General features: G+C 41.2%; 1 protein-coding gene and 1 long non-coding RNA gene across 2 annotated transcripts in view; one reads left to right on the top strand and one right to left on the bottom strand.

Annotated features, from left to right (window-relative positions):
• LOC142200553 (uncharacterized) overlaps positions 1–15,646 on the bottom strand; it is a 221,536-nt gene that overhangs the window by 5,916 nt on the left and 199,974 nt on the right. The window lies entirely within an intron of this gene.
• NAIP (NLR family apoptosis inhibitory protein) overlaps positions 1–15,646 on the top strand; it is a 37,166-nt gene that overhangs the window by 12,611 nt on the left and 8,909 nt on the right. The window contains exons 4-8 of the mRNA XM_075270944.1: positions 2,723–2,774; positions 3,680–5,803; positions 11,889–12,059; positions 14,646–14,807; positions 15,264–15,350. Coding sequence (XP_075127045.1) covers positions 2,723–2,774; positions 3,680–5,803; positions 11,889–12,059; positions 14,646–14,807; positions 15,264–15,350 — 2,596 coding nt within the window. The remainder of the gene's footprint in view (positions 1–2,722; positions 2,775–3,679; positions 5,804–11,888; positions 12,060–14,645; positions 14,808–15,263; positions 15,351–15,646) is intronic.

Genomic DNA, 15,646 nt, shown 5'->3' with positions numbered 1-15,646 from the left:
TGGTTCTCCTCTTATCTCTCAGACCGCACTTTCAGTGTATCATTCGCGGGCTCTGTTTCCTCCCCTCTTTCCCTTGCTGTTGGGGTTCCTCAGGGCTCGGTCCTCGGCCCCCTGCTCTTTTCTCTCTACACAGCCCCCATTGGACAAACCATCGCCAGATTTGGCTTCAGGTACCATCTTTATGCTGATGACACCCAATTATACACATCTTCCCGTGACATCACCCCTGCACTCATACAGAACACCAGTGACTGTCTCTCTGCTGTCTCTAATATCATGTCCTCGCTCTATCTGAAACTAAATCTCTCTAAGACTGAACTACTACTGTTTCCACCATCTAACAGATCTGTCCCTGATATATCCATTGCAGTCTCAGGCCTTACTATAACTCCTAGGCAGCATGCCCGCTGCCTCGGGGTCATATTTGACGCAGACCTTTCCTTCACCCCTCATATTGAATCACTCGCACGTTCATGTCACCTCCACCTCAAAAACATCTCCAGAATACGTCCTTTCCTTACCAGAGATACACTAAAGACACTTATTGTCTCTCTGATTCATTCTCGCCTTGACTACTGTAACTCCTTACTAATCGGTCTTCCCCTCACTAAACTCTCCCCTCTACAATCTATTCTGAATGCAGCGGCCAGGCTCATCTATCAGGCTAGACGCTACAGCAATGCCTCTGGTCTGTGCCAGTCACTACATTGGCTGCCTATTCATTATAGAATAAAATATAAAGTTATTACTCTCATCCACAAGGCTTTCCATAATGCCGTACCTCCCTACATTTCTTCCCTCATCTCTGTCTACCGCCCAACCCGTGTTCTCCGCTCACTCAATGATCTAACACTTACATCCTCTATTATCAGAACCTCCCACGCTCGTATACAAGACTTCTCCCGAGCTGCACCACTTCTCTGGAATGCTCTACCCCGGACAATAAGATTAACTCCCAACTTCTACAGTTTCAAACGCAAACTAAAGACACATCTTTTCAGACAAGCCTATCACAATTCCTAATGCTAACCCTTCCGTTCTTGATGCCTTTTCAGCCTAACATAGTTGTCCAAGCTCTATCCACATGTTAAAGGACACGACTAGTGACGGCTCACAAAGTTTTGTTTGTGTAATGACTGTAACCTCTATTACAAAATTGTCTGAACACTGTATAAGCAATGCCGCCCCTGCTACCTCTTGTGTCACCCCCTCTACCTCATAGATTGTAAGCTCTTTTGAGCAGGGCCCTCAGTCCCATTGTGTGAAATGACGTTCTTTGTTATGTATGTCTGTATCTGAACCCTATAAATTGTACAGTGCTGCGGAATATGTTGGCGCTATATAAATAAAATGTATTATTATTATTATTAACCTGACGGAACTGGAGAGGATCTGCAATGAAGAATGGCAGAGGATCCCCAAATCCAGATGCAAAGAACGTGTTGAATTATTCCCAAGAAGACTCATGGCTGTACTAGCTCAAAAGGGTGCAAATACTCAATACTGAGCAAAGCGTCTGAATACTTATGACCATGTGATATTTCAATTTTTTTTTTTAATACATTTTCAAAAATATCTATGTTTCTTTTTTTTCTGTCAAGATGGGGCTGAGCGTACATTAATGAGAAATAAAATGAACTTTTTTGGTTTTAGCAAATGGCTGCAATGAAACAGAGTGAAAAATGTTAAGGGGTTTGAATACTTTTCGTACCCCCCCATTATATATGACTATATTAGCATGTTGTGCTCTATGTGACTGATTGTGCACATGATTAGGTAATGAAAAGATACAGGTTTATACATCCTCTTCTAATGTATGGGATTAACTAATACATTTGTAGAATCTTGTGGGATGTTCTGATACAGTTGTAATACATTTTTAATCAGTGGACCAACAAGTAAACCTATGGACCCAGAACTCTTAATGGGGAACCCTCTTTACCAAAAATAGCTGCATATAAAGGAAGGTTGTTAATATAAGTACTCTAGGCTAACATACAGTATATCACTTGGCAATTTAGTATGGTTTTATATGTTTTGGGGAAGTTAGCTTGGTAGAAGCAATGATGCGAATCCAAACAGTCAAGACATGGACACAAAACGTGGCAAAAAAAAAACCCAGGGAAAATAAATAAACCTTGACTTGAGGCACAAAAAATAAACAAAACAAAATACAGCCTTAACTTCAGGTAACAACGAAATAAATACCTGCTCGTCTGAGCCACTAGCTAAAGAGTAGATTAACCTAACTATACGTGTAGCTTACTTCCAGCCACATGAACCATACAAGCACAATTTTGTTTCACCAGACTCAGGGTTACAGGACAGAACCACCCACCTCCTTTCACCTCATGGCTCTGCAGTCTTTTATGGGTCAGTAATGAGCCCAGGATCTACACCTGGGTTGAGGCCTACTCCAGATCTGCCCTGGACCACACATACATCAGAAACCTGGGGCTGATATACCTGGAATCCAGCACTCTTCTTGTTACCTTCTCACAATGTCCAAAAGAAATATTAACTGTCACTGATTTTTATAAGTTATCCAGATAAAGGAACTAGCCAGGTTGGCAAGTGTGGTATTATAGCAGATTTAATGCCTCTTTCTGTAGTGTATTACATCAGGTAACTGCTCACATTGCTGTACTATCATAGATAGTGAGATCATCATGTATACCACATATCTTAAACTGTGTTAAGTGCCTGCTCTGTTCCTCCATAGGGTGCATCATTCCAGCATATTCTGAACAATGATATTGGACTGGCAGTAACAGGTAACATCATGGCACATTTAAATACATTTAGCTTCTACGTTTGTAAGAACGTTACACAGACTCGAAAATGTATTTCCTTGAAGAATATATTTCAGTATGCTGTACTTTGAAAAATGGGGACACCGTTCAGTTTCATTGTTGATGTAGACTAAGGGCCCCTTCACATGGAGGATACGCTGGCTGATTTTGAACGTGTAAACGTTCTGAATCAGCGGCGTTTAACACAGGTGCCATTGCTTTCTATGGGAGCCGGCATATGTGCGCTCCCCATAGAGATGAATGGGCTGCTTTTTTCCATTCATTTCTATGAGGAGCGCACGTATGCTGGCTCCCATAGAAAGCAATGGGACCTGTTTTAAACGCTGCTGATTCGGAACGTTTACACATTCAAAATCAGCCAGCGTATACTCCGTGTGAAGGGGCCCTAAAGGAGTATTCCCATCTCTAGGATCCTATCTATGCAGCTAGCTTAAGTAAATTGTCGTTTTCCTAAATACAGTATATTGCTTTAACAATGCTGCTTAGTTTTCCTGCTATGTGAACTTATTCCTCCCATTTTTTACACAGAGTTTCCAATAGAGCCAGACCTGTGTGATAAGACAGGACAGATGACATCACTCACTGCTTTCACTATTATCTACAGCTCTGTAGTTCAGATAATTGCAGTTTGCTGCTGTTGTGTCTGTTATCTATCTATGTAAACACACAGATGACACTGAGCCACTATAGGACATTATAGAGTGTGTAAATGGGGATTTATACTGTGTGGGGGACAGGAAAAGGGGTGCTATGTCGTAGAGGAGCTCAAGTCAAAAGTTTGCTGGGGGGCCCAGTCTTTACTGGTCACGCCCCTGACTGGGAGACTTACTCATAACTCATTCATTGCCTTATCTTTATCATTTCAGAAGCAACAAGTGATCTGCTTTCTCTGAGAAAATGTCTCATTGAAATTTACCAAGATCCAACTTTCCACCATGTTTCCCCATTTAGAAATTCTATTTCTGTAGATCTCGAGTTACATTTTGCTGATATTTGTGTTATGTTAAAGGACAGAAAAAATCACCCAGTGCGGCAGCTTATATTACCGGATATTCTATCTGAGCTGAATGACATCACTATGATAGAAGGGGAAGCCGGCAGTGGGAAAACCGCTCTTCTCAGAAAGATTGCCATTCTGTGGGCCTCAGGATCCTGTCCTATACTTAGCAGATTTAGTCTTGTGTTTTATATTTCTGTTGCGTCCACTGACAGCCATCAAACTCTTAGTGACATCATCTGCCAACAACTGATCGGATCCTCAATGTCTCTGACAGAAGAGAGTCTGCAGGAAATAATAGGGGAATTAAAGGATAAGGTCCTCTTCCTACTGGATGACTATGGTGTGGTGGACTTAATTCCACAAGCCATAGAGGAACTAATCCTGAAGAATCCTTGGAACAGATTGAATCTGGCAGTCACCGTGAGCACTGATAAGGGAAGGAAGCTGCGACAATATGCGAGGACCATAATGAGCATCCAGAAATTCCCTTTATATAGTTCAATTTACCTGGTCAAAAATCTGTTTGCACATGATATTGAGCGTGTAAGGGCATTTTTTATAAAGCTGGAAGCGTTTAAAGATTTGTCAACTATTTTTGAGAAACCCGTGATGATTCTCATTCAATGTTCATCTTGGATTAAGTACCCTACTGATGATACAATTGGGCGCATTTACATGTTTAAGGAATATTTAATGTATTACCAAGCAAAGTTCCCAAAGGAGACTCAAGTAGTGAATTCTCAGGTGTCTTCATGCGGAGAACTGGCCATCAAAGGGCTTTTCCAGTCCCAGTTCCAGTTCACAGAGAATGACTTAAGAGCCGCTGGTGTTGATGGGGACAAAGCCATCAAATTTGGACTTCTAAGCAAGTTTACAGCACAGAGGCTTCAGTCCATGTATAGGTTCTTTAGCACTTCATTCCAGGAGTTTCTTGCTGGAAATAGACTTAGTGAATTGTTAGAGTCTGAGACTCCTGAAGATCTAGATAAGGGTTTCCATTACCTCCATCAGATCAATACTTTTCTTAAAATTATTGGACGTTACTGCTATTTCCTGCAGTATGCAACCAGGATTTCTACAAAAACGACTCTTAAGATCTTTTCATATTTATTCAGTCTTTATGGCAAACCTGAAGCTCTGGATTGCCATCAAGATAATGCAGAACATTTGCAACGGCACCCAGAACTAGAACTAGTAGAAGAGGGTTTTCTTGCAGGTGTCGGTAGAAAAATGACAATGAACATCGATTCCTTTTGTATGAATACGCTGATAGAATCTGCCATTAATGCGGCGGAGGAAAGTCAAAGTCTGCCAGACTGTGCTCCCATTATTATGGAGTTTATGGCTGGAAAAACATTGTCCTTCTCTGTAAGCTTTTACAACCTGAATTCTTTTGCAAGCATATTTAAATTCCTTGAAACTTACCCACAATGTGTTAGTTTGCTTGGCAGTTTTAACTTTGTCCTGTTTAATAGATATACGAAGTATGAAGACCTGGATTTCTCAGTTTTTTCACATGGCTATAAACAATATGGTGCTCCTACAGTCGATGAGGATTATTCATCTGCATATCTGTCACTTGATAAGACAATTCAGACTAATGAAAGGAAACTCAAAGAATCGAAGAGCGTGTTTAAACTTTTTCCCGAAGACATTCACATACATGATTCGCTGGTTCGCGCTTTCACATCAGGACATAAAGTCCCTCTTTTCAGAATAGGTGTTTTTCATGTGAACAGTGAAAACTTTTCTCAAACTAATAGTGAGAAAATTCAGAGTCTTTTCTTGATGTCTGATCATATCGAGATGCATATAAATAACTGTAAAGGTTTTGTAAGGACCATTGGATCTGCCATCGATAAGCTTTCAGAGTCTTTCAAGAAGATCGTTCTACAGGATACGTATCTGGAAGAAGAGGAACAAGATAATATACTCAAGATGAGGTCTCTGGAATCTTTGGAGATTGAAAACCTGAAAAGCAATTATCCAGGTATGCCAAACGGTTATAATGTAATTGTTAGAATTTTGCACTGTGTATATTTAGTTCCTAGTTAGTTTTGAGCTTACTGTACTTGTTACATTTGTAAAAAACAAAAAAAACTTTGCAAGTCTTCAGTAGGTGATACCTTTTTTAATGGCTAACTCATAATGATGACAGGATATAACGTTTCAAAGCTTCCTCTGAGCTTCTTCTTCAGATATAACTAAAAACACTCTGTAGAGGCTGCATATTTATGACTGGACACAGGGGTAGGATTACAGGAGGGAGGGGGGAAGAGGCTTATTACTATATACTTATAACAACAAACAATCAATTGCCAGATCCCAGGTTATCTTAATGGCTGTCTTAATGATTTGTATAAAAAGACATAAACCCACGTGAGATGTTCATTCCATTGTCCAACGTCTGGAATAGGGTCATGGCCTTGTACTCATAAATCAGTCGCTGTTTCCTTGATTTAAAGTTCCCTTTTAAGATCAAGATTTTCATGTCATTGATGATGTTGTGGTCTTCCTGGCAAAAATGATTTGGCACGGGAAGATCAGTTCTCTGTTGTTTGATTGTATGGCGATGTGAATTAATTCTCATTCTGAGTTTCTGACCGGTCTCTCCAACATACAGATTTTCAGTGGAACATTTGGTGCAAATGATCAAATACACTACATTAGGTGTGTTACAGGTGAACGTACCTGGGATTTTATATTCCCTGTTAGAGTTCGGGATCTCTATCCTGTCAGTGGTCAGTATGTGCGGGCAGGTCTTGCACCTCTTCTGTCCACATGGAAATGTTCCTTTGTTAGTTGGAGGTGACAGTGAGCTGCTAATTACCATATTCCTGAGGTTTGGTGGCTGTCTGTAGCATAGGAGAGGGGGGTCCGGAAATATGGATTTTAGACGGTTGTCTTTTTGCAGTAGTGGATGTAATTTGCGTGTGATTCCTCTCAGCGTCTCCAGGTGTGGGTTATATGTAACGACCAGGGGCACCCGATTGTTCTCCTGTTTGGTATTGTATTTTAATAACTCCAATCTTGGTATTCTGGTGGCCCTGGTGATTTGGTTATCAACTGTTCTTGGATGGTAACCCTGCCTCAAGAATGTGTTTTTGAGGCCCCCAAGGTGTACGTCTCTATCTGCAGGGTTTGAACATATGCGATGGTATCTGATGGCCTGGCTGTATACAATGGATTTCTTTATGTGTTTAGGATGAAAACTATCCCATCTTAGGTACATAGGGCGGTCAATTGGTTTCCGATACAGCGATGTCTCAATTTTGTTGTCCTGTATCTTGATGACTGCATCCAGGAAGTTTATTTCGGAGAAGGAGTGATTGAGCGTCAGGTTGATGGTGGGATGGAACTGGTTGAACTGTTCATGGAAGGTTTTCAGCTGTTCCTCAGACCCGGTCCAAATGATTAGGATATCATCAATGAAGCGATAGTAGGCCCGAGGCCTAATGGTGCAGATGGATAGGAAGTCACTCTCAAGCTTGGCCATGAAGAGATTAGCGTACTGCGGCGCCATTTTGCTCCCCATTGCGGTGCCGGTCCGTTGTAAATAGATGCAGTCACCAAAGGAGAAGTAATTGTGAGTGAGGATGAATTTTGTCAGTTTCACCACCGATTCAGCGTTCATACCTCGCTTTTCCGTGAAAAACTGGCAGGCATTTATACCGTCCTGGTGTGGAATGTTGGAGTACAGGGATTCTATATCCATGGTGGCCAGGATGGTTCCATCTGGAAGGGGACCTATAAAGGATAGTTTATTTAATAGGTCTGTAGTATCCTGTAGGTAGCTGGCTGTATCCTTCACTAAAGGTTTGAGGATACCCTCCACCCATCCAGAGATTTGTTCAGTGAGAGTCCCAACACATGAGATGATCGGTCTCCCTGGGTTCCCAGGTTTGTGCAGTTTTGGAAGCATATAAAAAGTCCCTGTCCTAGGGCTTGCTGGTATGAGGCTGCTTAGGCTTATTGCTCCATCAGATAGGCCGGAGATAACCTTTTTTAGTTTTTTGGAGTACTCCACTGTGGGGTCTGAATCCAACTTGGAGTAGTAGTGCGTGTCATTCAGCTGTCTGTGTGCCTCCTGTATGTAGTCTGATGTGTTCATCATGACTATAGCGCCACCCTTGTCCGCTGGCTTAATGATGATGTTGTTATTTCTCAGAGATTTTATGGCCCTTCATTTGTACAATGTATCTAAACCATTTCACAAAGTTATCTGAGTCCACAGTGAGGGCCCTTATCTAATAGCCAAACCAGAGTGTGGCTACAAAGAGCATAGCTGGCTCTGGAAGATGTGAGGATGTCTGTGTATGACCTATAAAAAAAAAACAAAAAAACTTGCAAGTCTTCAGTAGGTGATACCTTTTTTAATGGCTAACTCATAATGATGACAGAATATGACGTTTCGAAGCTTCCTCTGGCTTCTTCAGATATATCTAAAAACACTTTCTGCAGGCTGCATATTTATGTATAACTGGACACAGGGATAGGATTTCAGGAGGGAGGGGGGAAGAGGCTTATTACTATATACATATAAAAACAAATAATCAATTCCCAGTTCCCAGGTTCTTTATCTTTATGGCTGTCTTAGTTCAGTGATTTGTATAGAAAGACATGAACCCATGTGAAAGGTTCATTCCACTATCCAGAGTCTTGAATAGGGTCATGCACTTGTACTCATAAATCAGTTGCTGTTTTCTTGATTTAAAATTCCCTCTTAAAATCAAAATTTTCATGCCATTGGTGATATTATGATCTTCTTGGCAGAATTGTTTTGGCATGGGAAGATCTATTCTCTGTTGTTTAATTGTATGGCGATGTGAATTGATTCTCATTCTGAGTTTCTTGCCGGTCTCTCCAACATACAGATTTTCAGTGGAACATTTGGTACACATTATCAAATACACTACATTAGGTGTGTTACAGGTGAAGGTACCTGGGATTTTATATTCCCTGTTAGAGTTTGGTATCTCTATCCTGTCAGTGGTCAGTATGTGAGGGCAGGTTTTGCACCTTTTCTGTTCGCAAGGAAATGTTCCTGTGTTAGTTGGAGGTGACAGTGAGCTGCTAATAATCATATTCCTGAGGTTTGGTAGCTGTCTATAGCACAGGAGAGGGGGGTCTGGAAATATGGATGTTAGACGGTTGTCTTTTTGCAGTAGTGGATGTAGTTTGCGTGTAATTCCTCTCAGCGTCTCCAGGTGTGGGTTATATGTGACGACCAGGGGCACCCGATTGTTTTCCTGCTTGGTATTGTATTTTAATAACTCCGATCTTGGTATTCTGGTGGCCCTGGTGATTTGGTTATCAATTGTTCTTGGATGGTAACCCTGCCTCAAGAATGTGTTTTTGAGGCCTCCAAGGTGTTCATCTCTATCTGCAGGGTTTGAGCATATGCAATGATATCTGATGGCCTGGCTGTATACAATGGAGTTCTTTATGTGTTTAGGATGAAAGCTATCCCTTCTTAGGTAGGTAGGGCAGTCAATTGGTTTCCGATACAGTGATTTCTCAATTTTGTTGTCCTGTATCTTGATGACTGCGTCCAGGAAGTTAATTTCAGAGAAGGAGTGATTGAGCGTCAGGTTGATGGTGGGATGGAACTGGTTGAATTGTTCATGGAACGTTTTCAGCTGTTGTTCAGACCCAGTCCAAAGGATTAGGACATCGTCAATGAAGTGATAGTAGGCCCGAGGCCTGGTGGTGCAGGTGGATAGGAAGTCACTCTCAAGCTTGTGTTTTGCTAAGGTTCACTCTGTGATTATATTATCACCAGAGGACCTCGTAATGAAATTGTGGTTGTCCAACTCAGCATATCAGTTCAGTTCAGCTGATATATGGACTGAATTTCCCAATCTGAACTCGTCCATGTAAAACCAGCCTTGTTGCAGATTTTGCTGCTTTTCTTTGAGCCAAACCTAGTAGGGGCTACAGAAGGAATTGCAAATACCTTGGAAGCTCTTGTACTTCTCCCTTCTGCTTAATCCATTCTTAACTGTGGCTAGAAAAAAACCCAAAACAAAATCTGCAACAAAAAAAAGCAGCTTTTCCTCCATGTGGGGCTTTAGTCTAAGGCTGAGGCCCCATGTTGCAGAAATGCAGCTTCTTTTGTTGCAGATTTTGCCACGATTTTTTGAGACAAAGCCAGAAGTGTATTGAGCAGAAGGGAGACGTATAAGAGCTTCCTATATATTTCTCATTCCTTTAGTAGCCATTCTTGGCTTTGGATCTAAAATCCACTGAAAAATCTGCAACAAAAAAAATCTGTGTTTCTGCAACATGGGGCCTTAGTCTAAGGGTGAGTTTGTACATTCAGTTTTCTTCATGCACTTTTTAAATCCAGTCATGTGTGGATTATAATGGGACAAAAAGTATAAATCTGGGAGCGCATGTTGCGAGAGAGGGTGGGATTCTGGCTAATCCCATCCACACATTGCAGAAAAAAATATGTAAATGCTGCGATTACATGTCAATTAAACTTACGGAAATGCTGATGTTTTTAATATAGGTATAATAGAAGCAGAAAGTCAGCAGAGGAAAGCTGCGAACTGTCTAAGTGACAGGTGTTACTCCACCTCTTTTTTGATGCACGTGTGTTTTTGGCTGAAAATCCTGAAAAAAACGGAATGTATAAAATGTTATTTTCTTATAGCGAACCTATTAGGCGATTTGTTATGCCATGTCTGAGAGCAGGATATAATAGAGGGAGAGAAGCTGAACACAGAGATATATAAGTTTACACGATTTTGATAAGGATTTCTGAGTGAAAAGCAGAGTAAATCCTAACAGGACTTCTAGTATGGGCGGTAAGAGTCCTGAATACCTACACACAGTGTTTGGGCCCATTCACACTACGGATACGCTGACTGATTCTGAACGTTAAAATACGTTCAGAATCAACGCGTATAAAGCAGATCCCATTCATTTCAATGGGAGCCGGCATACGAGCGCTCCCCATTGAAGCGAATGGGCTGCTTTTTTCTCTACGAGCGCTCCCATTGAAGTGAATGGGAAGCGCTCGGGTGTATGGCTTGGAATGAGCCGAGTGAGCCGTACATGCGAGCGCTTACCATTCACTTCAATGGGAGCGCTCGTAGAGAAAAAAGCAGCCCATTCGTTTCAATGGGGAGCGCTTGTATGCCGGCTCCCATTGAAATGAATGGGATCTGCTTTATACGCTGCTGATTCTGAACGTGTTTTAACGTTTAGAATCAGTCAGCGTATCCGTAGTGTGAATGGGCCCTTTGATAGCTTTCTCTGTATCAGTGTGTGTACACAGAAGGCTATTAGTTATGTTGTACGGATGGCGTAAGCAGTCGTCTCACTGTGTCTACTAGGAGACTACTATATCACATACCTCTGCTTATGTCCCTGTATCATATACACTATATAGCACAGACCTCTGCTTTGTGCCCATCTATCATATACTGCTCTCAGATCGAAGAGCAGAATTACCTGGCAGGTTCACTGGAGAACAACTCCCATCCCATGTATGAGACCGTGATAGCACTTGGCAATACTGTCAGTGACCGACTGCTTCATCCCAAGTGTGAGAAGGAGTATTGTTGAAGATCCTTCCTCCCGACCACAGTCAGGCTGTATAATAAACATCAGAGATCACTCTGCACAGAGACCTAAATGATCCTGAAGTCTTTCTTTTTCTTCTTAGTTGCTATGACTCCTAGTATCTTTTGTATCTGCTATGAGCTTGTATGGGTTCTTTCATGTAATATATTACTGTATTATCCATGCTGCTGTAACAAACTGAATTTCCCCATGGTGGGACTATTAAAGGATTTTTTTATTTTATCTTTAAACTACAGCCCCTATATGAAATTCAGGAAAGCAGCAGTGCAGGTTATGGGAAGTAAATCATAGTCACATATGATTCTATAATGATTTGTAGCAAAAACAGGAAGTCAGTTTGGTTATGAAAGATGTTTTAAAACTATATTTTAAATACTTAAGCATTTGCTTGATATTAACACCAGTGATTAAAGAGTTATCATATTTAGGGGTATGACTTTTTCACTTTGTGGCATCTTTTTCACTTCTTGCTGTATTTTTAGAATTACTGATTCGGGGCATTCATACGTTTACACGCTTGGAAGAAGTGTCCATTGTCCTACTGAACAATACAGAGGTTATAAACAATTTGCCAGATGAATTCCAAACACTTAAAAGAATAAAGAAGATTGTACTTCAGGGTGCAGATAGTGGCTTTGATGCAACAAGATTTGGTGAGATTCTGCTTATCATTCCTATAGTTCAATGTCAAATAGCAAAATCAAAATATCCCACTAGTTCCTCACATGTACTCTACGAGCCGCACAGGATCTCCTTCTTCACTCTGTTCTGATTTGCTCTTCAGACAACCAAGATGTCTCATGTGCATCCTTCCTACTCTGGAACTCCCTACCATGATACATAAGATTGTCCCTCGCAATTGAGACCTTAAACCACAGCCTGAAGACTCAGTGTGATAAAAGATACATCACTCATTAAAGAGATCCTACCATTAAAACCCTTTTTTTTCTCGTTAACACATCAGAATAGCCTTAAAAAATGCTATTTTTCTTCTACCTTTAGAAGTCATCTCTGGCCCACCGTTCGGTTAAAATCTCGGTTTTTGTCAGTATGTAAATGAGTTCTCTCGCAGCACTCCCACTGGGGGTGGGCCTCAGCACTCAAACAGCACTGGGGGCGTCCCCAATGCTGCGAGAGAACTCTCTCCAGCGACGCCTCCATCTTCTTCAGCAACCGCCTCTTCACTCATCTTCTTCCAGCTGGGGTCACACTTCGACGCCTCACGCAGAGCCGACTGCAAATGCCAGCGGCCATTTTTTTTGTGGTCCCTGCAGAGCGTACTATGCCTGCTTGCAAGTACGAAAGGCCCCTTTTCGTACTTGCATCAGGTTTGTCATCTAGTTTTGTGTTTATTGTACTTGTTATATTTGTACTATCTATGTAAACCCTTTTTTTATGAAGATTGCGAGCCCCATATAGGGCTCACAATGTACATTTTTTTCCTATCAGTATGTCTATATAGTATGTGAGGAAATCCATGCAAACTCAGGGAGAACATAAAAACTCCTTGCAAATGTTGTTCCTGCTGGGATTCGAACACAGGACTCCAGCACTGCAAGGCTGCGGTGCTAACCACTGAGCTACCGTGTTACCCCCATCTATGTAAACCCTTTCACAAATGTGCAGTACCATGAAATTAAGTTCCTGACTGGCATAAACACATGGGAGTGTGCCTGAATTATTAAGGGACCAGAGACTCTTAAAGAGCTTTGTCTGTGGAGTTAAGATTGTTTTTCGTTTTTGACTCCCCTCCTTCTAAACCCCATAACTTTTTTATTTCTCCGCTCCCAGAGCCATATGAGGTCTTAATTTTTGCAGGACAAATTTTTCTTCATGATGCTACCATTAATTATTCTATATAATGTACTGGGAAGCAGGAAAAAAATTCAGAATGGGGTGGATTTGAAGAAAAAATGCATTTCTGCGAATTTCTTACGGGCTTTGGTTTTACGGCGTTCACTGTGCAGCCAAAATGACATGTCCGCTATATTCTGTGTTTCGGTACGGTTCCAGGGATACCAAATGTATATGGTTTTATTTACATTTTGACCCCTAAAAAAAATTCCAAAACTGTGTTAAAAAAATTTTCTTCTAAAAGTCGCCATATTCCGACGGCCGTAACTTTTTTATACGTAAGTGTACGGGGATGCATAGGGCGTCTTTTTTTGCGGGGCTGGGTGTACTTTTTAGTTCTACCATTTTCGGGAAATGTTATTGCTTTGATCACTTTTTATTCAAATTTTTATCAGAATCAAAACAGTGAAAAAATGGCGGTTTGGCACTTTCGACTATTTTTCCCGCTACGGCGTTTACCGAATAGGAAAAATATTTTTTATAGATTTGTAGAGCGGGCAATTTCGGACGCGGGGATACCTAAGATGTATATGTTTCACAGTTTTTAACTACTTTTATATGTGTTCTAGGGAAAGGGGGGTGATTTGAACTTTTTAATTCTTTTTATATTTTTTTATATTTTTTTAAACTTTTTTTTTTTTTTTTTTTTTTTTGCATTTATTAGACCCCCTAGGGGTGTTGAACCCCAGGGGGTCTGATCACTAATGCAATGCATTACAATGCTAATGCATTGCAATGCATTGCAAAAAAGCATCCTTTCTTTTGCAGGCTGCATAGACCAGCCTGCAAAAGAGAGGATTTGCAGACAAGCCTGGGAGCCTGTACAAGGCTCCCGGCTGTCATGGCAACGGGACGTCAGCCCTGGAGCATGCTCCAGGAGCCGGCGATCCCGGCCAAAATGGCGGCGCCCATGCGCCGCCGGGAAAATGGCGCCTCCGGCGCCTTTGACCGCGGCGCCGGAGGGGTTAATGCCTCCGATCGGTCCGGGGACCGATTGGAGGCATTAGAGCCGGTTGTCTACTGCTTAAAGCGGGCGGTCGCCATAGTTACAGACCCGACATGTGCCGTACTATTACGGCGCATGTCGGGAAGGGGTTAAATAATGGACCCGGGGGGTTCTGGCCTTGTTCATATAATCAGAACCAGCACCCAACCCCCAGGTTCCCCAACCCCTCCATTCTCCCTTGATTTCAGAAGTAAACACCTGTGCTATATAGGGGGCTTTACTATAGTCAGCCAGCCTGTATAGCACAGGTAATTTTACACTGTATATGATCCCAGCCATGTACTTGTGAGTGAAACTTGCCCTGATCCTTTTCTCTTGTGTATGATGTACTAGTGTTCAGTTTAGTTCTCTGTTTTCATGAAATATACATTTTTTGTAGGTATATTCATCCAAAGCTTTGCAGACCTGGAAGTTCTCCGCCTGAATTTCCCAAACCTTCTGGATTGTAATGGGCTGATAAACTCTCTCACAACTTGTAAGAAACTGATAGCATTGGATCTATATGGAGCAAAGCTACAGGATAGCGACATGGCTTTGCTAGGTATTACCTTTATGACTGTATGGTAATGTATATCATCAGGACAGAGGCGCAGGTGATGTTTAAGTAAAAGGGGGGCAAACAAATCCAAAGCTCGAGTGTAACCCAAACTCAGCTATTATATGTTTGCAGCCATAGAAGCATTTCCTAATCATACTGTCTATAAGCAGATCATGCACAATAAAATGGGATTTTTGGGTTCAAGATTTGTTGTGAATTTTTTACTTCCCCATTGCATTAAATAAAACAAAATTTTTAACATATTCTCGGCCATTCCAACTCAGATACTGGAGATTTTAGAGGAACATATCAACCCAGCCCTGCAGATGGATAGGTTAGGTTTTCCTGATGTTGTCTTCTTGTGAATCAGTCTCTCTATTGCTGAGATAGCGATGTGTTAGTCAATATACAAGTTAGCTCAAGAGCATTGTCATTGTCATGGATTCTATTTCCTTACAGCTTCTGCAATCAAAACTTTTACAAGACTGAAAGTTCTAAACTTGGAGAAGCAAAAAATAACAGCAAAAGATGTTTCGGAGACCTTTGGTAACGTGTGCAGTATAATTTATTTTATTATGTTCTACAATGTTGAGCTGACAACAAAGTAATAAACACGTTCACCAATGTGCAGATACAGTCTTGTATTTGGCCTTGGCATAACTGATGGTACAATATCCAATATGATTATTGGTAGTAACCATTGTAGGTATAGGTGGTAGATTAGATTTCTCCTGTATTTCTCCTAAGATAATTCATGTATACCTTCATATATATGTGTATAGCTTTAAAAACTTAAAGGGGTTGTCTAAGAATAGAAAACACATTTGCTTTTCATAGAAACA

Source organism: Leptodactylus fuscus, chromosome 1 (genome assembly GCF_031893055.1).
Source record: "Leptodactylus fuscus isolate aLepFus1 chromosome 1, aLepFus1.hap2, whole genome shotgun sequence".
Lineage (NCBI taxonomy): Eukaryota > Metazoa > Chordata > Amphibia > Anura > Leptodactylidae > Leptodactylus > Leptodactylus fuscus.
Note: the sequence above shows the minus strand (reverse complement) of the source record. Positions and strands in the feature narration are given on the sequence as shown.